Below are 26439 nucleotides of genomic sequence, written 5' to 3'. Positions count from 1 at the left end.
TGCCAGTGTCTTTCCCGTTTCACTCTCCCTCCCTTCATAAATTTAAGAGCATCAACATTATAAGGTTACTTACATACATACATTAGTGTACATTATAATGACAAATTAACTGCCTAAATGTTTAACTTCGTAATTTTTACTTTCATTAAACCTTTTACTGGACTACGATACACTCACGCTTTGTTTACTCTCAATGGAAGTTCAAGTCAGGGGTTCAAGTTGGATTAAACTTGTTATAATTGGTTCGCTTAATGAAAATTCGCTTAATGAACAGTTTTTTAGGAACGTAACCCGTTCATTAAGCGGGGTTTGCCTGTATATATGGATAAAAAGAGATATGAACCTAGAGGAGGGGGAAAAGGAGAAAGTGCTAAGAAATGAAGCTAAGGAAAAAAACGATAAAAGAACGGAGATTGAGAAAAAGAATTTTTACTGGAGGGTTCTAGATATGAGACTAAAGAAGTGGTACCTTCAGAAGATAGAAGAGGTCGTGGAGGAGGCAAGAAATTAAGTGACTTATACTAATATAGATGGGTTGTTATCCAGCATGTTGGAAGTTAAGGATTATTTGAAAGAGATAAAGCTGGATGTAATGTACATTGTTGAAATAAAACTAAGGGGGTATCCATGTTAACTTTAAAAGAGGAGGGATATAATACCTGGGGGAGAGACAGGAAGGATAAAGGGGGAGGAGGAGTACTAATAATGGTTCGTGATAATATATGTGTGGAGGATGTGCAATATTTTTAGGACAAAGTGGAAGTAATGGGAGTAACAATCAAAACAAAGGAATTGAAGAAGAGAAAAACCATAATTACATAAAACAAATACATGGGGAAGTGAAGAACATAAAGATATGCCAAGAGAGGTGGTTAAGTGCCTAGTTAACATGATAAGAAGAGATGGAAGAATACTTTTATTTGGAGACTTTAACTGTAAAAAAGTAAACTGGAGAGAGATGGAAGTAATGGATAATGCTGGGCAGTGGAGTGAGGAAGTGTTACATTTGACTATGGTTAATACAGTGGATCAGTGGATGGAAGAGTCAACAAGATACATGGGGGAAGAAGAACCATTATTGCTTGACCTAGTATTAGGGATCGACCGATTATTGGCCAGGCCAATTATTGGCGCTGATATTAAGCATTTTGACGCATATCGGCATCAGCCTTTTTTTTTTTTTTTTTTTATTCGACGGCCGATAAGAAATAAATCTAAAACTTGGTTATTTTGGCTCTGATGCAGCCGCGCTTCTGTTTGCTGTCACTACTGTACCTCCAGCATTGCCCCACCCACAGCACCATCTGATTGGTTACAAGTAGAGCTATGGTAACAGCCAATCAGCAGTGAAAGCTGTGCATGTACAGTGCTTATACACATGGTGGAGATACACACACAGTGGAGAACAAGGAACATACAAGGAGAAGTTGTGGTGTGGGTCAATGTCATGGGTGGATCTAGGGGGTGGCTACTTGGGGTCAAACCCTGAATGTTTTTCCAAAAGCCCTGGATTTGATCTGGGATCTGAGGAAAAGAGTAGTCTGAGTGTAATGTGCATTGCACACTGAAGTCTTCTCCGTGTCTTTTGTCCACTTTGAATTGGTGGTAAGTTGAAGTAAAAAAAAAAAATTTGTAGTTTCGGTGTACGTGGGAACGAAAAAAAAAAAAAAAAGATCAGCGTCTGGATTGCCTAGAATCATAGATCCGCCCTTGGTTAAGGTTTGGAGGACAGCGGCGGTGCTGCCAACTGTTGGTAGCTGACAATATCATAGAAACGTTTTCAGGAGTAACTTACGAAGATTTCTCCCATTCTATCCCCCGCACCACCACCTATTCTCTCCCTCTATTCTCTCGTATTAATAAACTTATAAGGCAAATAAAACATGTTCATATATCATATACAGGCAACCCTGCTTAACGAAGGTTCGCACAATGAAATTTCGCTACAACGAAGGTTTAATTTTACTACCATTGTGTGACGATCCTGAAATACAGCGTCTACTAGGAACACTTAGTGCTGAGTCCAGATCACTAGTGCAGGTCCTTACTAAAATAATTTTTGCAAAAATAACAATAAACAATAAAAATAAAAAACAAATTATACAAAGATTTTAAGATTTGTGCAGTGACAGAAAAACAATACAAACAATATAGAAATACGTTAAATAATGCCATAAAACAACTAAAACAGACTTATTATATAAACCTATTCACGAGTTTTAAAAATGACACAACTAAAATGTGGAAAATTATTAACCAACTATCTTAAAAAGCCTCAAAAATAAAAATATTGAATATATTGTCCACAACAATAGAAAAATAACGCAAGCATCGGATATTGCCGAACTATTTAATAAATTCTTTTTAACATTGCAATCCAATTAAATCATAATCTACCACCACCTACCACCAACCCTCGTTCTTACCTGTCAGGGAACTATCCTAACTCAATGGCAATTCCCACAGTCTATCCTCAAGATATTATTCGAATCATAAACTTAAAAAAAAAAATAAAGAAAGAAATAATAATATACATGACATCTCTGTTTCCATTATAAAATCTAATAGTAATTATTTGGCCATACCACTATCCTTATTATTTAACCAATCCACAAGCAAGGGTAAATTTCCACAACAACTAAAACATGCTATTGTAATACCAATACATAAAAAAGGATCTAAAGAAGTCACAAGTAATTATCGTCCCATTTCATTATTAAGTAATTCTCTAAGATTTTTGAAAAATTAATGAAGGGTTTTTTAATTAACTATCTTGAGACTAAAAGTATTCTTAATCCTAAACAATTCGGCTTCAGAAGTGGACTAAGTACATTTGATGCACAAAAAACTTTAAATGAAGAAATATTTTCTGCCCTAGACTCAAAAAGTAATTTATTAAGTATATACATAGACTTTTCCAAAGCTTTTGACTCAGTCAAACATGATATTCTACTAATGAAACTACACCACTATGGTATTCGTGGAATAATATTTGATTGGTTTTCTGATTATCTATCACATAGAACTCAATCTATTAAATTATCTGAACATATATCCTCTTCTAGTATAATTTCATATGGTGTTCCACAGGGTAGTGTACTAGGTCCTATCCTTTTCCTTATCTGCATAAATGATCTTCCTAACATTTTTACAAACCTAAAAACTATACTTTTTGCAGACGATATGACCCTATACATTACTGGAGATGATATTAACAATATCATACGTATTGCAAACGTTGACCTAGAAACACTATACTCATGGTGTCTCAGCAACAGACTAACAATAAATTTAGATAAAACATTCTACATGATATTTACTAACAAAGTCTATGATAATCTTCCACCTCTTAATTACCATGATGATAATATAAAAATAACAGACAGACACACACTCTTAGGCATAACATATGATGATAAAATGACATTTAGAAGTCACATAATTAACTTAATTCTTAAATTATCTAGAATTGTATCTCTTATATATTGTATAAAATATTTGATGCCTAACTATGTACTCAAAATCTTCTATAATGCCCATGTCTTGCCACATTTAATGTATTGTTCTCCCATCTGGTGCTCCACCTATCCTACGCATCTCTTACCTCTATTCAGATTACAGAAGAAAATCATACGTATTATAACAAATAGTGATTACTTTGAACACACAACCTTTATTTAAAGAATAATAGTATACTTAAACTTTTTGACATTAACAAATTACAAATTGCTATATACATGTACAAATTACAACACAATATTCACAATAGAACAAATGCAACATTACAGTCTCAGCACAACTACCCAACCCGTACTCGAGACAATCTCATTATACCAGCCCACAATTTAACAGTTTATCAACATTCATTATCTTACCTGGGCCCTAAAATCTGGAATGCTGTACCTCATGAAATCAAAACTAAACAATCATTATACACCTTCAAAAAATACTACAAAAATTGCATTTTATCATATTATATAAATCATGTATTCATGTAAGTATTGTATTTTTTTTTTTTTTTTTTTGGTTATGTAAATTACATATGTGATCCTACAAGGAAAGGAAAGCTATGGCATAGCTTGCAGTTTATAATGGATTAGAATTAACTGATTTAGATAAGGGGATGGGGAGGGAATTACAACTTATCACCGAATTACTGCCCAAAAAGAATATTCTTTATATGGGCTGCCTTATTATATCATACTATAAAATATTATGTCATGTAATAATGTAATGAATTGATAAGGTATAATAAAATGTTTCAAATGTTTAACGAACACCAAACTCGCTTTAATGAAGTTTTATCCAAGTTTGAAAGCACCGCTGTATCACGCAAGCTGACAGGCTTTTGAATACACCAGTGCCTCTCATGGACAACACGCGCACCACGCACTCCCCCTGTTCAAAACAATAACAGCGTCAGCAGCAGCTCGTCTTCCCTCGCTCAACTTACCACCAAAACGCCCTGCAATGTCGCTTAGCATTGCTAAGAAGACCAGGAAGTCTCTTACTCTTGAAGTGAAGCTGGATATTATTCACAGACACGAGAGAGGTGAGAAAACTAATAGCATTGCTCACCACCATCTTGACTCCATCTACTGTCTCTACTATTTTCAAGTCAGCAGACTATTAAGAAGGCTGGTGAGACCATATCTTCCTTGCAAGCTAGAAGAACCACCTGAACTCGTGACTCTGCAATGGATAAAATGGAAAGCCTTGTGGAAATGTGGTACATAAGTTTTGTATGTGATACAATGATGCCCCCTTTGTTTACATTCCACAGGTTGCCGGTTAGTGTCTTTCCTGTTTCACTCTCCCTCCCTTCATAAATTTAAGATCATCAACATCATAAAGTTACATACGTACATACATTAGTGTACATTATAATGACTTAAATTAAACCACCTAAATGTTTAATTTCATAATTTTGACTTTCATTAAACCTTTCACTGTACTATGATGCACTCTCGCTTTGTTTACTCTCAATGGAAGTTCAAGTCAGGGGTTAAACATGTTATAATCGGTTCACTTAACGAAGTTTCGCTTAACGAAGGTTTTTTTTAGGAACGCAACCCCTTCGTTAAGCAGGGGTTGCCTGTATATATATATATATATATATATATATATATATATATATATATATATATATATATATATATATATATATACACTCAACCCTCGATTTGCCGGACCTCCATTTGCCGGATTTGGATTTGCGGACAAGAGTCTGTGGGAAAAAAAAAAAAAAAAAAGTCCGGGACAAGTCGATTTCAAACTACCGCGCCAGACAAAGTTCGCAAATCGGGCACTATAGATGGCAGCGGGCGGACATACACGTCTAGTACTGGCATTGGCATGTGTTACGCCCCACGTGGTGAGATGATGATGATGATGATGATGATGGTCGTCGGAGGTTTTGCCTTTGCCTCGGCACCTCCTGTTACTTCTATTCTTCCTGATCCTGCCTTTCTTTTATTTTTCTTTCTCTTGTCTTCCACATCTGGTGCAAAGTCTCTTTCTTCTCCTCAGTTTTGTTTTTCTGAACAAAAACGCCTGATTTATTTTCCAACTTCCTGGTACAGCTGGTGCAGGTGCAATGCCGTTAAAGACAACACTATGTTCCCACCGGAAATTTTGCCGTTAAACACGGATTCCGTAAATCGCGTGCCGTAAAGCGGGTTCAACCTGTATAGGGTAAAGTCCGCAAGGGTAGACCCCCGGACATTTTCCATTGCCGGACATTTGCCATTCCCGGACAAGCCTTCCCCCCTTTTAGTCCGGCAAATCGAGGGTTGAGTGTATATATATATATATATATATATACAGTAAGTCCTTGTTATACGGTACATATGCATTCTTGGAAACCTTACCGCAAATCGAAATTACCATATACGTTCGCGAACCTATTATAACATGTAATAATAGGGAATGTGTTCCAGCACGTCAAAAGTCACCCCTACAAAAATGAAAATACATGAAAAAAGTCATAAAAAAAAAATGTAATGTACTGCACAAAAGAAATAAACAGAAAATGCTTTTCTTTACCTTTCACTCGCCATGTATTCTATTAGATGATGTTCCTCCTGAGGCTAAGGGACAGTAGGGATTTCAGCTCTTACTCATCTTCCGCTAGTGGGCAGATGAGGATAAGACGTCGTTGTCTGCACTGTCGGAAGCAGATGTGGAAGGGCCAGCTGTAGCAGGGTTGGCACGTTTCACTGGTTTGAAGAAAGGATATGGAGGAAGGGCCAGTTTTATGGGATATGGAAGAAAGGCCAGCTGTAGAACCGTCGGCAGCAGATGTGGAAGGGCCAGCTGTAGCAGGGTCGGCAGGTGTGATAGGGACGTTATGTCTGACTGGTTTGAAGAACGAGTAAATGGAGGACTGTTTGGTTTTTTCTTGTTTTTTCATCATAGATTTCTTGATAAATCTTGACACTTTTCTCAACATCATGAGCCACTTTACTATTTGGGTCACGTTTCTTCAGGGTTTCCAGAGCTTTTTCGATACCACCGAGACATTCTCTAAGAGTTTTGATGTCCAGGCCACGCGCAGGTTCTTCTTCCTTGTCATCCTCTTTTTCTGTATCCTGTGATGCCTTGTCTAGCTCTATAAGTTCATCATTTGAGAGAGGTTCAGCATGGCTTTCCAAAAGATCTTGAACATCATCATCATCAACTTCATCGAAGCCAGTCCTATGGCACAGATTTACTGTCATTTCTGATCGCACCGATGTCATCTTCAGCGAAGCCTGGGAAGTCATGCGCACATTCTGGCCATACTTTATTCCACGCCAAGTTCATGGTAGACATCTTCACTTTGTCCCAAGATGACTTAATGTTATCTAAGGTGTGCTTGATATTATACGACTTCCACCATTCTCTGATAGTGGGTTTGCCAGGCCCATCTGTGCCCTTTATCAGTTGCTGCATGGTTCGCCGCTGGTAGTAGGCTTTAAATGTTTGCCATAATTATTATGAATATATTTGTGCTTACAATAGACCCTTCAATATTCCATTTATTCATCTAATTAGTAATGCATGTAAGTAATATGTAATGCAGTTAAAGAAAAGGGGGAAGGGGAAGAGGTAATAGGCTCCAAGGGTGGTCAAGTTAATGTCAGTACTGTGAGTGGCGTGGAGATGTGGCGTGGATGACGTCATCACCCTGCTCCCCTGCGCTGAGCCTCTCGGATGACATGAGTGGATACTGAATCTGTGAATTTTTTCTTACCGTATACCGAATCGAGGGTAGTAATTTCCAAATACCGTAACTGTGAATTTGCCGGATAAAGAACTACCGTATAATGAGGATTTACTATATATATATATATATATATATATATATATATATATATATATATATATATATATATATATATATATATATATATATATATATATATATATATATATATATATATATATATATATATATATATATATATATATATATATATATATATATATATATATATATATATATATATATATATATATATATATATATATACACACACACACACACACACACACACACACACACACACACACACACACACATATATTACAAATGAATATCGGCTTCAAATATTGGTTATCGGCCTCCTTGACTACTAATAATTAGTACCAGTATCAGCCCTGAAAAAACCATATCGGTCAATCTCTACCTAGTATTCACAAAGAAACCAGAGCCCCCTCCAATCATACAATACCTTAGTCCAATGTGAAGAAGTGATCATGTGACATTAGATATGCAAATACAGGAGGAGGATGGGATAAGTTACAGAGATGACTACAAAGGAGAGAGATTAAATTATGCAAGAGCGGATTTTGAAAAATTGTTTTTTTTTTGCTGATATAGAGTGGAGAAACATTATGTATGGAAAGACAATACAAGGAAAATATGAAGTATTCTTACAGAAATATAATGAAGGAGTAAAAAAAATATGTACCTTTTTATATAGTTACGAAAAAATACATGCTTGGTACAATGCTAGATGCATAGAAGCTAAAAAGGCAAAAGATAAAGCTTGGAAGAAACTCATAAAATAGAGAAATGACAATAACAGACGGCAGTATAGGGATGTGAGAAATTAATACAGTGGTACTTCGACATACGAATTTAATTAGTTCCGTGACGATCGTTGTATATAAAAAAAATTGTATATCAAATTAATTTTTCCCATAGAAATTAATGGAAATAAAATTAATTCATTCTAGTGATAAGAATTTACCCCCCCCCAAAAAATTAACATGATTTAACCCTTTCAGTGCTCTGGACCACGATCGTGGCTGTGAGGGAAATGCCTCCTCTCCACGATCGTGGTCCCATATTTGATGAGTCACAGAATTAAACCGCGCACCTCCTAGCTGCTGCTAATTGCCAGATGACATTCTCCCATCCTCCCTCGACTCATGGGACGCGCCATCACAATGGCATGCACACAGTAGAGTATCAGATGCCCCTTTTTTCACAATTATTATTATTTTACGACATCGCTAGTGGCTATTTGTGCATTTATTTACAGAAATAACAAGAGTAATGATCAAATCTTGTTGTTAGAGAGCAGATATGCCAGATATTATTCGTTTATTGGTAGTATATTGTGTATTTCGTATATTACCAAATATGGGCATGTGTATTTTCGGCCAAATTTGCGTCTCACAGACATGACCCAAAAACCTATTTGCGCCCTGAAAGGGTTAAATACCAACTAAATATTAGATTTAATATAAGATAAATACTATGTTTATCATATAAGATAAATACTAAGTTTATTGTATGCATGATATAAATGTACTATATTGCTCAAAATAACAACTTAACCCGCAAAACTTGGGACACTTCAATAGATGTTCATCACGCAAGACTCTGGCATGTTGATAGACGTTTAGGTGTTTTTGGGCTATATTTTGGCGATTTTCTTCCCGTTTTCTTTGCTTGAGAGCTGGCAACATTCATCAGGAGTAAACATATGCTATACGTCACTGTGTCACCAACTCCCACGATGGATGGTGGTAGCGACAGTGATTTCACGGTGTCCGATTCTGCCACTTCTCCCGCGTGCCTTACTTCTACACCTCGGGTCTCTCGCCATGTAGTGGGGAGACAACGTTTAGAGAGAGAGAGAGAGAGAGAGAGAGAGAGAGAGAGAGAGAGAGAGAGAGAGACATATATACAGGGGCCCATTTTCTATCGCTCTAGCCAAGATTGCTAAACCTGATCAGACGCAAGGCCACGAACACCGATGATACCACCTCATTCAGCCTGTGATATTTTGGTAACCATAGCATTTAGAGACTTCTGTTTTTTTGCATTGAATAGAGGAAGAGTTGCTTGTGGGCAGAACACCATTTGTACTCACTTGTTTATTGAATTTCCAAGTGTAATCAGTATGTGAATACAGGCTATTTTGTGTGTTTCTTGCCAAACCTGCCGAGTTAGTGCAACCGAAAACTCCCAACTTGCATTTGTACTTACCAATGCTGTGATAGAACTTCATATATGTAGTATGGAAGAGGAATTGGTGAGTTACCCATGCCTTACTATTGGCACGCCACATGATCTTGAGTTTCTCTTTTAACCCCTTCGCGCCGGATGTTAAAAAAGCCCGTATGTATGATATACGGGTGGTAGTGCCGCGTGCCCAAGCGCGGGAAACTCGTGCAAGCTTGTCATACTTGTCGTCTTTGTGTATTATGCTGCTATTTTTTTGTCACTATATCGCCTTCCAAGAGGAAAGTGGACGCTTCTCTCTTCGGAGAAAAAAAGAGAGAGAGAGAGAGAGACTGTGACATTTGCTAATATTTTAGACACAAGCGGGACGCTTATCTTTCGAGAGGAAGAGGGGAGGAGGAAGGAGAGGAAATGAAGGAGAGAGAGAGAGAGAGAGAGAGATTATTGTTTTTATTTGTTTTTGTGTGTGTGTGTGTGTGTGTGTGTGTGTGTGTGTGTGTGTGTGTGTGTGTGTGTGTGTGTGTGTGTGTGTGTGTGTGTGTGTGTGTGTGTGTGTGTGTGTGTGTGTGTGTGTGTGTGTGTGTGTGTGTGTGTGTGTGTGTGTAGCCACGAATGTTACAAGCGGGACGATGTAACTTATCTTCGAGAGGAGAGGGGGAGAGGAATGGAGATGGGGAGAGGAGGGGAGAGGAGGAAAGGAGAGAGAGAGAGAGAGAGAGAGAGAGAGAGAGAGAGAGAGAGATGGGAACAGTCTATGCCATTGGGTAATTTTAGACACAAGGCGGGATGCATGTAGCTTATCTTTAGTGATTGGTGGAGACAAGGATGGTGGGAGGAGCACTAGGATTTCAAGGACAGCATACGGCGTGTGTAGTTGGTATCCAACACACTATACGGGACAACTGAACTGAAGAAAGCTCAGAAAAGAAATATGACGTCTACGTAGGCGTCACTGTATTTGCTACTGGGGCTTCATGACGCCTACATAGGCGTCACCGTATTGAAGGGGTTAACACATTATGTGCTTTAAAGGCCCTTGGGTTCTCAGAATGATACACCAACAATGGTTTGACTTTACAGTTACTACTAGCATTAGCGCACAGGGCCAAGTCACAGATACGCACACCACATTCATATTTTGCAATTTTCTTGTGTTTCATATCCATTGCGAGACTCTTTTAAGTTTCTTTTTTTCAGCCTTCTTATTTTTACTTTTGGAGCCCATAATCACAAGGTCTTGAGTTCACAAAACTTAGGAAAAAATACACACTGCCGAGGAGCTCAGACATGTACATGCACAAAAGATGAACAACGACACACAACGCGAACTGAATGTTTGGGTGGACGCGGGTAGCCGAGCAATCGCTGCGCCACCTACCGATGGCTATTCGTATCTTAAAAATATCTTTGTATTTTGACTTGTAAATTATATGAAATTTTTTGTCGTACATAAAAAAAATTGTATGTTGGAACATTCGTATCTCAAAGTATTACTGTATATTAGAGTAAGGAGAGAGGCAGAACAGAAACTTTGAGAAAGATGTGGTGAATAAAAGCAAAGATGAAGACAAACTTTTCTACAAGTTTATAAATGGCAAAACAAAGAACAAGGAAATAATAGAAAATAATTAAAGGAAGGAAGACATACCAAATAGAGAAGGAAGTGTGTGAAATAATGAATGAGAGGCTTCAAAATGGTGTTCACTGCAGAAGAAAATTTCATAGAAACTAATAGGACATTGTATTGCAACTACCAGATCCAATTTGGGATATAATTAAAAGTTCACTAAATGAAGGGAAAGTTCCACTAAAATGAAAGAGAGCCAACATAATACTGATATTTAAAGGAGGAAAAGCAACTAAACCAATAAACTACAGACCAGTGTCACTTACAAGTGTTTTGGGGAAGTTGTGTGAAATAATTATCAAAGAAAATGGGTTAAACATCTAGAAGAGGAACAAGTCATATAGGACAGGGCGGTCTTATGTATCAAACTTATTAAGCTTCTACTCGAGAGTTATTACAGGACTGGAAAACAGAGACCGATAGGTGGACACAATATACCTGGATATAAAAAAGGCTTTTGATAAAGTCCCTCATGGATGACTGCTTTGGAAACTAGAGAACATAGGAGGACTGCGAGGAACCTTGCTAGAATGGACAAGAGATTATTTGAAGGATAAGGAGATGAGAACTGTGATCAGAGATACATACTCATCTTGGGGTAAATTGACGAGCAGAGTGCCACAAGGGTCAGTGTTAGCCCCCATTATGTTTCAGATTTATGTAAATGACATTCACATTGGGGCAAACAGTTATATTAACTTATTTGCTGATGATGCAAAGTTGCTAAGAGTTATCAAAACCAGGGAGGACTGTCTGCTGTTGCAGGAAGATATAAACAAGATCTATGAGTGGAGTAGGAAGTGGAAATTGGAGTTTATTGTCAAGAAACGTCACATAATGGAACTATGAACGAGCGAAAGAAAAATGGTATGGAACTATTTGATGGGAGAGAAACAAATAATGAAAACTAAAGAGGAAAAAGATCTGGGAGTAATTATACAGGAAAATCTGATCCCCGAAAAACACATAAGCAAGATATTTGGGTTATATAAAATGTTGACTAATATAAGAGTGGCATTTCAATACATGGACAAAGATATGATGTAAAAAATCATGACAAGCATGATACGTACAAGGCTGGAATATGTAGCAGTGGTGTGGTATCTGAGTTCTAGAAAGGATATAAGAAGATTAGAAAGGATACAGAAGATTGCTACAAAGATGGTGTCGGAACTAAAGGACCTAACATATGAAGAATGATTGAAGGAAATGGGACTACCAACCTTACATGATAGAAGAGGACGAGGAGGGGACCTAATAACAATGTAGAAGATAGTCAGTGGCATTGAAAAGATAGACAAAGAAGACCTGGTGCTGGTGACAGAAGATAGAAGGACAAGAGGATATGTAAAGAAGATTAGGATGAGTCAGTGTGTGAAGGATATTGGAAAATACAGTTTTCCACACAGAACGGTGGAGAAGTGGAATGTATTACATAATAAAGTTGTTACAGCACATAATTTGCATAACTTTAAGGAAAAATTAGATAAATGGAGATATGGAGACAGGACACTATGAGCCCCACTCAAACCCTGTACAATACAACTTGATAAATACATGTTATTACATTTCACTTGCTGTTTATATATCTGTCTATGATGTGGTGACCTAATATAAAAGAGCTAGTGACCTAGTACAGGGTCCTGATGTGTACTTTGAAGAACTCTGCCCTGTATCAGTAGTTTAAGCTTTTACATTTATAAAAGATTATTTTACAAGGTTTTTATGAATAAAAAGTCCAGCTTATTTTATTTCTATCTGGTATTTTTTCATTTATTAGCTGATAAGTTATTTCTTTTGTACAGGCTGACAGTGTGAACACATATTGGAACAAGCAGTCCACAGCTTGTTTGCTTCTGACTGTGGCTGAAGTTGACAAATCAGGCACATCTTATTATGGGGAGCAAATGCTTTTTTATCTCAGCACCCAAGGAGACTCATCAAGGATAACTTTTTGTAAGTTATTTACTCTTGTCATTACAGGTGCAGCATTATGATATTGTAGTCTGTAGGTTCAGACATTTTTCTTTACCATGTAAGTGGGCAAAACATGATAGTGGTGTTGAAAATAAAAATAGAATCACTTATTATTTTAATGATATAGGCTTGGAAAACCCTGCATCCTGCTATAATGTAATATAATAGATTCCTTTTTAGAATAGGCAAAGTGTTTACTTACCTGTATATTTCTGTGAATTATGAATCACTTGCATGATTTTGGAAACATATTTCTTGTAAGCTGGCCACCACTTGAATCATTAGCAACACTCTTTGTTTGATAAGTTTTGTGGCAATCAGTTTTGTAAAGAAGGAACTACATAGATTGTTAACTCTTCATTCCTTACATATTTCTTGTTTATGCATGGAGTATTATCAGTTAACATTACACTTAATTTTTTTTTCTACAGCAAAATCTGGAAATATTCACTCTGTGTCTTGGTGCCCAAATGGCCAAGAATTCTTCGTTGTTTATGGAACAATGCCGTCCAAAGCTACAATGTTCAACCATAAGTGTGAAGTTGTTTCTGAATTTGGAGAGGGAGCCAGAAACACTGTTATTGTCAATCCAGTTGGAAATATTGTTCTGATTGGAGGATTTGGAAACATTTCTCCAAGATATGAGGTAAGATCCAGAAAATTCCCAAGATTTGTTTCTGCCAGATGGTTGAATTTGTGATTTTAGATCTATACTTAAAGTTGTCAAGAAAAAAATATTAGTTAATTTAAAGAAAGATCATTTAAAAGATTTTTATAAGATTACCATATCATGTTAATTATTGCTAGCAGATCTGAAGGAGCAAAGAAGGCAGTGCTGTGATATTTTAGAGTAGAAGAGAGAGGGTGACTGATGAAGATTGTTGGTAATTGGTGAAGAGAACTAGGTCTGTTGTAAGATGTAAGGATGTTTGAATTTAAAAGAGTGGATGAACATAATAGAGAGGAATGGAGTAGTCATAAGTATTGAAATGGTGACACAACTCTCAAAAGATTGAAAGAATTTTCATCCATGCCTTATCCAATCAATATATCAGATTAGATGTTGGAAAGAGAAGGGGGATGGTGCTGCAGAGTGATAATATTGGGACCTCTTGTGGAAAGATTTTGGTATACTGAGCAACTGATCTTTGTGCAGTGTGGTCAATGAGGAATAGTACTTTCAATCTAGAGATCTAAAGAATACTTGTGGGTATATTTATAAGAGTTTGTGCGTATTTACGTACCTGTATTTACTTAGTTGTATCGTACAGGATTTCAGCGGGCTCATTGTGACCTGTCTCCATATCTCCATTTATCTAATTTTCTTTAAGTTATGCACACTATGTGCTGTAACAACTTCATTATCCAATGCATTCCATTTTTTCACCGTTCTGTATGGAAAACTGTATTTTCCAATATCATTCACACACTGCCTCATCCTGATCTTCTTTTCATGTCTTCTTGTCCTTCCATCTTCTTCTGTCAACAGCTCCAGGTCTTCTTTGTCTATCTTATCAATATCATTTACTATCTTATACATTGTTATTAGGTCTTCACGTTCTCTTCTATCTTGTAAGGTTGGCAGTCCCATTTCCTTCAGTCGTTCTTCATATGTGATGTCCTTTAGTACCGGTACCATCTTTGTAGCAATCTTCTGTATCCTTTCCAATTTTCTTATATCCTTTTTAGAGCTTGGAGACCATACCACTGCTGCATATTCCAGCCTTGGGTGTATCATGCTTATGATGATTTTTTCCATCATATCTTTATCCATGTAATGAAATGCCACTCTTATATTAGTCAACATTTTATATGATAGTCCAAATATCTTGCTTATGTGTTTTTCAGGGCTCAGATTTTCCTGTATAATCACTCCCAAATCTTTTTCCTCTTTAGTCTTCATTATTTGTTCTTCTCCCATCAAATAGTTCCATACTGGTCTTCTCTTACTCTTTCCTAGTTCCATTATGTGACATTTCTTGGCATTAAACTTCAATTTTCACTTCTTGCTCCACTCATAGATCTTGTTTATATCTTCCTGCAACAGCAGACAGTCCTCTCTGGTTTTGATAATTCTTAGCAGCTTTGCATCATCAGTGAATAAATTTATGTAACTGTTTATCCCAATGTGAATGTCGTTTACATAAACTTGAAACATAATGGGGCTAACACTGACCCTTGTGGCACTCCACTAGTTACTTTAAACCCAAGATGAGTATGTATCTCTAATCACAGTTCTCATTTCCCTATCCATGAAATAATCTCTTGTCCATTTGAGCAAGGTTCCACGCAGTCCTCCTATGTACTCTAGTTTCCAAAGAAATCTTCCATGAGGGACTTTATCAAAAGCCTTTTTAATGTCAAGGTATATTGTGTCTACCCATCCATCTCTGTTTTCCAGTCCTGCAATAACTCGAGTAGAAGCTTAATAAGTTTGATACACATGACCGCCCTGTCCTGAACCCAAATTGTCTGTTCGATATGACATGCTCCTCTTCTAGAAATTTAACCCATTTTTCTTTGATAATTGCTTCACATAACTTCCCTACGACACTTGTAAGTGGCACTGGTCTGTAATTTAGTGGTTCAATTGCCTTTCCTCCTTTAAATATCAGTATTACGTCGGTTCTCTTCCACTCTAGTGGAACATTCCCTTCATTTATTGAATTTTTAATTATTTCCCAAATTGGATCCAGTAATTTCTCTTTACATTCTTTTAACACCCAGCCTGATACACCATCTGGCCCCATTGCTTATCCAGTAATCTTCCAATATCCTCTTTGTGCACTGCAATCTCCTGTAATCCTTGGCAATCCAATGTCCTATTAGGTTCTGTGAAATTATCTTCTGCAGTGAATACCGTTTTGAAGCTCTCATTCATTATTTCACACATTTCCTTCTCTATTTAGTATGTCTTCCCTTCTTTAATTATTTTTTCAATTGTTTCCTTATTCTTTGTTTTGCTGTTTATAAACTTGCAGAAAAGTTTGGGTTCATCCTTGCTTTTATCCACTATATCCTTCTCAAAATTTCTTTCTTCCTCTCTCCTTACTCTAATATATTCATTTCTAGCATCTTTGTACTGCTGACTGTTATAATCATTTCCCTGCTTAAAGAGTTTCTTCCATGATGTATCCTTTGCTTTTTTTGCTTGCATGCATCTATAAGTCTGTCCGAGCTTAATTTACGGCTATGGGGGGACAAGGGGAACTCTACAGTGGTGCCACGTTTCCAAAAAATGCGTTGTGAAATGGAAGTTATTGGTATACAAGGCATCGCAAATACCATCAATTCAGATGTGTAAAATTTCGACTTGTGTATATAGATGGCTGAATCAACAGTAACCATCATATGCATAAAAAACTATATAGTACCATACAAACATGGCATACATATTCAACAGTGTTGCTGATATCAACTGTAGTAACTTATAATGGTACTTAGCGTATGTTTAGGGTGTGTAATAATATCAGCGTTACAGATATAAGATAATGAGCATGGAAAAAATGAAATAATCTATTATCCAAAGTAAAAAAGAAAAAAATAGTAGAAGTCTTGTGAGTGGCGGCAATACTGATGAACCCAGCTTGGCCAGGCTGAATAGCCTCACCTTGTAGTACCAGATGTTGCTATAATTATAAGATAAAATGCTCACATTTACTGGCTTTTACAGTAATTTCAAGGGTAAGGCATAATCGCATTCATAATTCGTAAGCAAAGCTAATGTGTAGTTTCTATTTTTACAAATTAGTAGGTATATGCCAATACCTAAGTGAAAAAAAAAAGCAGCATTTTTCACTTGTGAGCGACAACTCTTCCACACCCAGCTGGTAGCCTTGACACATTGTGGTGGCGACGTGACTGACCTTGTGCCACTCACTTATATATATATATATATATATATATATATATATATATATATATATATATATATATATATATATAATTATAAATGACTCTCTCTGCTTACCTTTGATTCTTTAGTAAGAGAGAGAGAGAGAGAGAGAGAGAGAGAGAGAGAGAGAGATTAACAGAACAGTAGTGAAAACGTGGCAACACTGTACAGAGACACTCGACCCCCCAAGGCCGTAAATTAAGGCTGGTCAGACTATAGCATTGTACCAAGCATGTATTTTTTTTCTGAACTCTATAAACAGGAACAAACTTTTTTTACTCCTTCATTGTTTTTCTGTAAGAGTATGTCATATATCTCTTGTACAGTCTTTCTGCACATAATATTACTCCACTCAATATCAGCAAAATAACTCTTTAATTTTTAAAAACTCTGCTCTTGCATAATTTAATCTCTCTCCTTTATAGTCATCTCTGTAACTTATCTCATCTTCCTCCTGCATTTGCATCTCTAATGTCACATGATCACTTTTCCCCATTGGACTAAGGTATTGTATGATTGGAGGGGACACTGGTTTCTTTGTGAAAACTAGGTCAAGCAACGATGGTTCTTTTTCCCCCCTGTACCTTGTTGACTTCTCCACCCACTGGTCCATTGTATTAACCATAGTTAACTGTAACACTTTCTCACTCCACTGCCCAGCATTATCCATTACTTCCATCTCTCTCCAGTTTATTTTTTTACAGTTAAAGTCTCCAACTAAGAGTATTCTTCTATCTTTTCTTCATGTTATCTAGGCACTTTATCACCTCTCTTTACATATCTTTATGCTCTTCTGATCCCCATGTATTAGTCTTTGGTGGAACATGATTATGTTACTATAATTTTTCTTTTCTTCAAATCTTCTGTTCTGATTGTTACTCCCATTACTTCCACTTTGTCCTCACCATATTGCACATTCTCCACACATATATATTATCACGAACCATTATTAGCACTCCTCCTTCCCCTTTATCCTTCCTGTCCCTCCTCTTTAAAGTTGACAGGGATCTCTTTTTTTCAGTTTTGTTTCAATGATGCACATTACATCCGGCTTTTTCTCTTTCAAATAATCCCTAACTTCCAATATGCTTGATAACAACCCATCTATGTTAGTATAAGTCACTCTTAATTTATTGCCTCCTCCACCACCTCCTCTCTTTTCCTTAGGTATCACTTCTTTAGTCTCATATCCAGAATCCTCCAGTAAAAAATCTTCTTCTCTATCTCTGTCCTTTTCTCATTTTTTTCCTTAGCTTTACTTCCTTGCACTTTCTCCTTTTCCCTTTCCTCTAAGTTCATATCTCTTTTTATCTGTATTTCCTTGTGATCCACATCATCAGCCAGCTTCCCTTTTCTAGCCATAATTTCCTCTACGGCCACTTGAGATCTCATTCTCACCTTCATTGGTCTCCTACCCCCTTCACTGTACATTCCTAGCCTAATCACTTCCTCCACCTCCTGGTCAAATTCTTGTGTGCTGTCTTGTACTCGTTTGATAAAAGTTTTGGCCATTTCCCTTTCTTCACGTTCTCTTGTGAATTTATTTGGATTTTTCTTTTCCCTCATCCCGTAAATCATGAAGCTTTTTTTCTTGTCCACTGCATCCTGCACCAAATCTTCCTTTTCCTTGATAACTTCTATTACAACGACTTTTGTGTTCTCCTGAATTTGTCTCCTTACCACTTCTGAAAATTTGACTTTTTCCTCTTCTTGCTCCTGTTTCCATTCATTTCTTAGTTCTTTCAAATTGTTATCACCTAGACCACCTGCTGCCCTGTCTGTAATCCCATCCTGCACTTTATCCTGCAAACTCTTTAAAGAGCTTTCATGATTTTGGCATGTGGTCTTTAGAATATCATTTTGCTTCCTTATTTCCTCTTTCATTTACTGGTTTATTGCACTGACCTTCTCACATTCAGCTACTCTCAATATCAGGGCTGTGTTCTCCGTTAGCAGTCGGTCTTGTTTCTCCATGAGACTGGACATCACTTCCTTCATATATCTTAATTCTCTTTCTACATTAATAAGCCTTCTCATATTACCTCATTCATCCTGAAAACCTGAGAAATCCTTTTCCATAGTATCATCAGTCAATTTCCTTAAGACCAATAGGGGTTTCTATAAAGTGTTGGTTTTCACTCGGCGTATGTTTTGATTCCACCAAGTGCCTGGCAGCGCTTCTTGGTTCTATCTCTCTCTCATTAATCATTCTTTAGCTATATGTGATCCAACACTTATTTAATTTGGAGATATGAGAACCTATGGCCCCTCTCCCCCTATACATACGTCTAGGCCTGAGTCCAATTCCTTTTGTAGTAATCTCTGCGAGCTGCTCAGATGCATGTGTCCTGCTCAACGGCTGCGCTCCGTCTGTGTGTGTATTTACCTAGTTGTATTTACCTAGTTGTAGTTTTACAGGGCCTGGGCTTTATGCTCATGTGGCCCCATCTCCATATCTACACTTATCCAATCTTACTTTAAAAGTATGCACACTCGTTGCAGACACTACTTCTTCATTTAAACTGTTCCATGTCTCAATACATCTTTGCAGGAAACTATATTTTTTAACATCTCTCAGACATCTTCCTTTTCTCAGCTTTTTACTATGCGATTTTGTGCTTCGAATGTCATATTCTTCTCTCAGGATCAGTTTCTCATTATCCACTTGGTCCATTCCGTTGATCAATTTATAAACTTGTATCAGATCTCTCTCTCCCTTCTTTGTTCCAGGGTAGCTGTTCACTCCTTCTGGCATGTCGTTAGTATAAATGAGGAAAAGTATTGGTGCTAATACTGACCCCTGTGGCACTCCGCTTTCTACTGCTCTCTACTTGGACTTCATATCTTTAACTACCGTCCTTATTTCTCTCCCCCTCAAATAATTTTCTATCCATCTCAATGTGCTTTCTTCTTTAATTAGAGCTAAATAATTAACACTGTTTGCATAAACTAAAATCCATTTTTATAAGTTGTGTGTGTGTGTGTGTGTGTGTGTGTGTGTGTGTGTGTGTGTGTGTGTGTGTGTGTGTGTGTGTGTGTGTGTGTGTATTTACCTAGTTGTAGTTTTACTGGGCCTGGGCTTTATGCTCGTGTGGCCCCGTCTCCATATCTACACTTATCCAATCTTACTTTAAAAGTATACACATTCATTGCAGACACTACTTCTTCATTTAATCTGTTCCACGTCTCAATACATCTTTGCGGGAAACAATATTTTTTAACATCTCTCAGACATCTTCCTTTTCTCAGCTTTTTGCTATGCGATCTTGTGCTTCGGTTGTCATATTCTTCTCTCAGGATCAGTTTCTCATTATCCACTTGGTCCATTCCGTTGATCAATTTATAAACTTGTATCAGATCTCCTCTCTCCCTTCTTTGTTCCAGGGTAGCTGTTCACTCCTTCTGGCATGTCGTTAATATAAATGAGGAAAAGTATTGGTGCCAATACTGACCTCTGTGGCACTCCGCTTTCTACTGCTCTCCACTTGGACTTCATATCTTTAACTACCATCCTTATTTCTCTCCCCCTCAAATAGTTTTCTATCCATCTCAATGTGCTTTCTTTCAAGCCACCCTTCTCCTGTAACTTCCATAGTAATCTTGCATGTGGCACTTTGTCAAAGGCCTTTTTTAAATCCAAATAAATACAGTCAACCCATCCCTCTCTCTCTTGTACTCTATCAACTATTCTAGAATAGAAACTCAATAAATTAGTTACACACGACCGTCTTTTTCTAAAACCAAATTGGCTATTTGATATTAATTTGTTGTCTTCAAGGAACTCGATCCATTGTTTCTTTATTATTCTTTCATACATCTTGCATATTACACTTGTTAGTGATACCGGTCTGTAATTTAAAGGTTCTTCCTTCCTTCTGCTCTTATATGTGGGAACCAACTCAGTTCTTTTCCATTCTACTGGTACTGTTCCATTTTCTATTGAGCATTTTATGATGTTGTATATAAGACTTAATAGTTCTTCCCTACAGTCTTTCAGTATTCTGCCTGAGACTTCATCTGGTCCCATTGCCTTCTTTTCATCCAGTTCCTTCATTAACTCTTTTATTTCAAGCTTGGTTACTTTAATCTCTTTCATATAGACTGTCTCTCTATTACCATGTGGCCTTTCAAATTTGGATTCCTTAGTAAAGACCTCCTGGAATTTATTATTTAATAGTTCTGCCATACTTTTTGGGTCTTCCATCATCCCATTCTCTCCTTTTAACCTTTCAATTGTTTCTTTTTTGCCTAATTTTTCCATTTATGAATCTATAGAACAATTTTGGTTGCTCCTTACATTTTTCGACAATGTCCTTTGCAAAGTTCTTTTTTTCTTCCTTCCTCACCTTAACATATTCATTTCTCTCTGCCTTGAAGTTTTCCTTATTCACTGGATTTCTATTTCTCCTCCACCTTTTCCATGCTCCATCTCTTTTCTCCTTTGCCCTAGCACACCTTGCATTAAACCAATCCATCTTTCTTTCTTCTTTAGGTCTATGTTTCGGAATATATTCCCTGTCTCCTGTTTTGTATATTTCCAAAAATAAGTTATACTTCTCTTGCACCGTCTCTGAGTTTTCCATCTCCTCCCAGTTTACATTTTTAAAATAGTTCTTGAGATTTTCAATATCAGCCTTTCTGTAATTTAATCTGTCTCCTTTGTATGAATTGTCTCTATCTTCCTTTCCCTCTTCTATATCCATTTCTAATATTACATGGTCACTCTTTCCCAGTGGGCACTTATATCTTAGATCATCATTCATTTGTATACCCCTTGTAAAAACTAGGTCCAATCTTGCTGGCTCGTCGTTTCCTATGAATCTTGTGCATTCCTTTACTCTCTAGTCCATCATATTGTCTATCATTAGGTTCAGGAATCTTTCTCCCCAGGCTTCTTCCCCGATACCACTTTCATAATTTTCCCAGTCCATTTCTTTACAGTTGAAATCTCCTACTAATATCACTTTTCTCCTTTCTTTAACAATTCTCGTTAGACTCCTTACTGTGTCTTCTATCATGTCTTTATATTCTTGATTGGTCCATGAATTTGTTTTTGGTGGCACATATGTTACAATGATTGTTAACTCTTTTATATTAATATGCATCTTAACATACAGTACTTCTGCTTTTCCTTCCCACATTCTACTTGGTTTATCTCCTTCCTTAACATTATCATGACTTCTCCTCCTTTACCCTCTCTGTCTCTTCTCCATACATTATACCTATTATCCAAGTCTATTTTGATTGCCTCATTTAGTTTTGTTTCAGCCAGGCCTACAATATCCAGATTTTCTTTCTTTATGTAATCTCTTAATTCTAATTTACTTGATAAAACCCCGTCTATGTTCGTATACATCATTTTTAGTCTCTTGCCTTTATCATTTTTAGTTAAACTTGTTCCATTTTTTTCTCTTCCTTCTTGTTTATATACCATCTCCTTATCCTGTCTCCTAGAATTCTCCAAAAAAATGCCTTTTTTTCCTCTTCTGACCTTTCATTATTTTTTCCCTTACTGCTGCCGCCAGTTCATTGTATCTCTTCCTTTCTTCCTCATTTCTATTTTTCTTTACATAGATATCCTTGCAGCCTTCTGTTTCTCTAAGTTTTGTTGTTCTATATAATATTTCTTCTGTTGTTGCTTGTGATTTTAGTAGTATTTTAATTGGTCTTGTTTTTCCTTCTTGATATGGTCCCATTCTGTTTATTTCTTCTACTTTCTCTTCTAAGTTCTGCCTATCGTCGTCGTTTAGATATTTTAGTAGGTCTTTGACTGATTTCATTTCTTCTTTTTCTCTTCTTGGTCTATATTTTATATTTTTTTTCTTTTATTCCAAATACGATTACACTCTTCTTTTTTTCTGCAATTTCTCTAACTAGATTTTCTTTTGTCTTGAGGACTGCTATCATTTTGTTTGTCATAGACCGATCTTCGGGTAGGACTGAGACCACAACACACTCCACACACCAGGAAAGCGAGGCCACAACCCCTTGAGTTACATCCCGTACCTATTTACTGCTAGGTGAACAGGAGCTACACATTAAGAGGCTAGCCCATTTGCCTCGCTGCTGTGTGTGTGTGTGTGTGTGTGTGTGTGTGTGTGTGTGTGTGTATGTTTGTGTATTTACCTAGTTGTATTTACCTAGTTGTAGTTTTACAGGGCCTGGGCTTTATGCTCATGTGGCCCCGTCTCCATATCTAGACTTATCCAATTTTTCTTTAAATCTATGCACACTCGTTGCTGACACCACTTCCTCACTCAAACTGTTCCAAGTCTCAACACATCTTTTTAACATCTCTCAGACATTTTCCTTCCTCAGTTTCTTACTATGCGATCTTGTGCTTCTAAAGTCATATTCTTCTCTCAAGATTAGTTTCTCATTATCCACTTCATCCATTCCGTTGATCAATTTATAAATTTGTATCAGATCCCCTCTCTCTCTTCTCTGTTTCAGGGTTGGTAGATCCTCATATGTCATCCCTTTAAATTCTGGAACCATTCTTGTAGCCATTTTTTGTAGTCTCTCAAATTTCCTTATGTGTTTCTTTTTATGGTGGGTCCACACAACTTCTGCATATTCCAGTCTGGGTCTTATTTTAGTACTTATCAATTTCTTCATCATTTCTTTGTCCATATAGTGAAGTACTAATCCAATACTGCTTAGCAAATTATATGTCTCTCTGAAAATTCTATCAATATGGCTTACCGTTTGATTGTTTTCTTCCATCGTCGCTCCCAAGTCCTTTTCCTTTTTTACTTTTTCTAGTTCTACTCCATCTCCCATCTTATAGATTCCCACTGGTAGTCCTTCACTTTTTCCCATTTCCATGACATGCCTTTTGTCCACATTGAATTCCATCTCCCATTTTTTACTCCATTTCCAGATCTTGTTTAAGTCTTCCTGCAGTATTTCACAATCCTCTTTTTGTTTAATGACTCTGCACAGTTTCGCATTGTCCGCAAACAGATTTATGTAGCTGTTCACTCCCTGTGGCATGTCATTTATATATACGAGTAAAATTATTGGCGCCAATACTGACACCTGTGGCACTCTGCTGTCTACTGTTCTCCACTAGGACTTCATATCTTTAACTAGCGTCCTTATTTCTCTCCCCCTCAAGTAATTTTTCATCCATCTCAATGTGCTTCCTCTTAAGTCACCCTTCTCCTCTAACTTCCATAGTAATCTTTCATGTGGCACTTTATCAAACGCCTTTTTTAAATCTAAATAAATACAGTCAATCCATCCATCTCTCTCTTGTACTTTATCAACTATTCTAGAGTAGAAACTCAATAAATTTGTTACACAACACCGACCTGTTCTAAAACCAAATTGGCTATTTGATAATAATTTGTTGTCTTCAAGAAACTCAATCCATTGCTTCTTTATTACTTTTTCACACATCTTGCATATTACACTAATTAGTGATACCGGTCTGTAATTTAAAGGTTCTTCCTTCCTTCTGCTCTTATATATGAGAACCACCTCAGCTTTTTTCCACTCCACTGGCACTGTTCCATTTTCTATTGAGCATTTTATGATGTTGTATATAGGACTTGCTAGTTCTTCCCTACATTCTTTCAGTATTCTGCCTGAGACTTCATCCGGTCCCATTGCCTTTCCCTCATCTAGTTCCGTCATCAACTTTTTTATTTCAAGCTGGGTTACTTTAATCTCTTTCATATGGACAGTCTCTCTCTATTACCCTGTGGTCTTTCAAATTTGGATTCCTTAGTAAAGACCTCCTGAAATTTACTATTTAACAGTTTTGCCATACTTTTCGGGTCTTCCACCATTCCGTTCTCTCCTTTTAACCTTTCTATTGTTTCTTTTTGTCTTATTTTTCCATTTATGAATCTGTAGAACAATTTTGGTTGTTCCTTACATTTTTTGACAATGTCCTTTTCATAGTTCCTTTCTTCTTCCTTTCTCACCTTAGCATATTCATTTCTTGCTGTTTTGAAGTTTTCCTTATTTTTTGGATTTCTGTTTCTTCTCGACCTTTTCCATGCTCCATCTCATTTCTCCTTTGCCCTAGCATATCTTGCATTAAACCAATCTTTCTTTCCTTCTTCTTTAGGTCTATATTTTGGGACATATTCCCTGACTCCTGTTTTGTATATTTCCAAAAATAAGTTATATTTCTCTTGAACCGTTTCTGAGTTTTCCATCTCCTCCCAGTTAATGTTTTTAAAATAGCTCTTGAGGTTCTCAATATCAGCCTTTCTGTAATTTAATCAGTCTTCTTTGTATGATTCATCTCTATCTTCCTTTCCTTCTTCTATATCCATTTCTAATATTATATGGTCACTCTTCCCCAATGGACACTTATATCTTATATCATCGTTAATTTGTATATCCCTTGTAAAAACTAGGTCCAATCCCGCCGGCTCATCGTTTCCTCTGAATCTTGTGTTTTCCTTTACTCTTTGGATCATCAAATTATATATCATTAGGTTCAGGAATCTATCTCCCCAGGCATCTTCCCCCATACCACTTTCATAATTTTCCCAGTCCACCTCCTTACAGTTGAAATCTCCTTTCTTTAATGATTCTTGTAAGACTCCTTATTTTGTCATTTATCATGTCTTTATATTCTTAGTTAGTCCATGAGTTTGTTTTTGGTGGCACATATGTTCCAATGATTGTTAACTCCTTTTTATTAATATGTATCTTAATATACAGTATTTCTGATTTTCCTTCGCCAAACTCCACTTGATTTACCACTATCTCCTTCCTTAACATCATCATGACTCCTCCTCCTCTTTTACCCACTCTATCTCTCCTCCATATATTATACCTTTTATCTATGTCTATTTTGATTGCCTCATTTAACTTTGTTTTCACCAGGCATGCAATATCTGGTTCTTCTTTCTTTATATAATTTCTTAATTCTAATTTACTAGATAAAATCCCATCTATGTTTGTATACATCATTTTTAATCTCTTGTTCTTATAATTTTTAGTTAAACTTGCTCCATTTTTTTCTCTTCCTTCTCTTTTATATACCATTTCCTTATCCTGTCTCCTATAATTCTCCAAAAAATGCCTTCTTCTCCTCCTCTGACCTTTCATTATTTTTTCTCTTGCTTCTTCCACCAGTTCTTTGTGTCTCTTCCTTTCCTCCTCATTTCTATTTTTTCGCTATATATATATATATATATATATATATATATATATATATATATATATATATATATATATATATATATATATATATATATATATATATATATATATCTTTGCAACCTTCAGTTTCTCTGAGTTTTGTTTTTCTATATAGTACTTCTTCTGCTGCTGCTTGTGATTTTAGTAATATCTTAATTGGTCTCACTGTTCCTTCTTGATATGGTCCCATTTTATGGATTTCTTCTACTTCCTCTTCTAAGTTCTGTCTATCCTCATCATTTTGATGTTTTAGTAGGTCTTTTACTGATTTCATTTCGTCCTTTTCCCTTCTTGGTCTATATTTAAATTTTT

General features: G+C 36.5%; 1 protein-coding gene across 1 annotated transcript in view; it reads left to right on the top strand.

Annotated features, from left to right (window-relative positions):
• Positions 1 to 26439, top strand: part of LOC123520013 (eukaryotic translation initiation factor 2A-like) — a 59831-nt gene that overhangs the window by 16827 nt on the left and 16565 nt on the right. The window contains exons 8-9 of the mRNA XM_045281805.1: positions 12893 to 13043; positions 13496 to 13710. Of these exons, the coding sequence (XP_045137740.1) occupies positions 12893 to 13043; positions 13496 to 13710 (366 nt within the window). The remainder of the gene's footprint in view (positions 1 to 12892; positions 13044 to 13495; positions 13711 to 26439) is intronic.

This window comes from Portunus trituberculatus, chromosome 46 (assembly GCF_017591435.1).
Source record: "Portunus trituberculatus isolate SZX2019 chromosome 46, ASM1759143v1, whole genome shotgun sequence".
Classification (NCBI taxonomy): domain Eukaryota; kingdom Metazoa; phylum Arthropoda; class Malacostraca; order Decapoda; family Portunidae; genus Portunus; species Portunus trituberculatus.
This window is presented reverse-complemented; position numbering and strand designations above follow the sequence as displayed.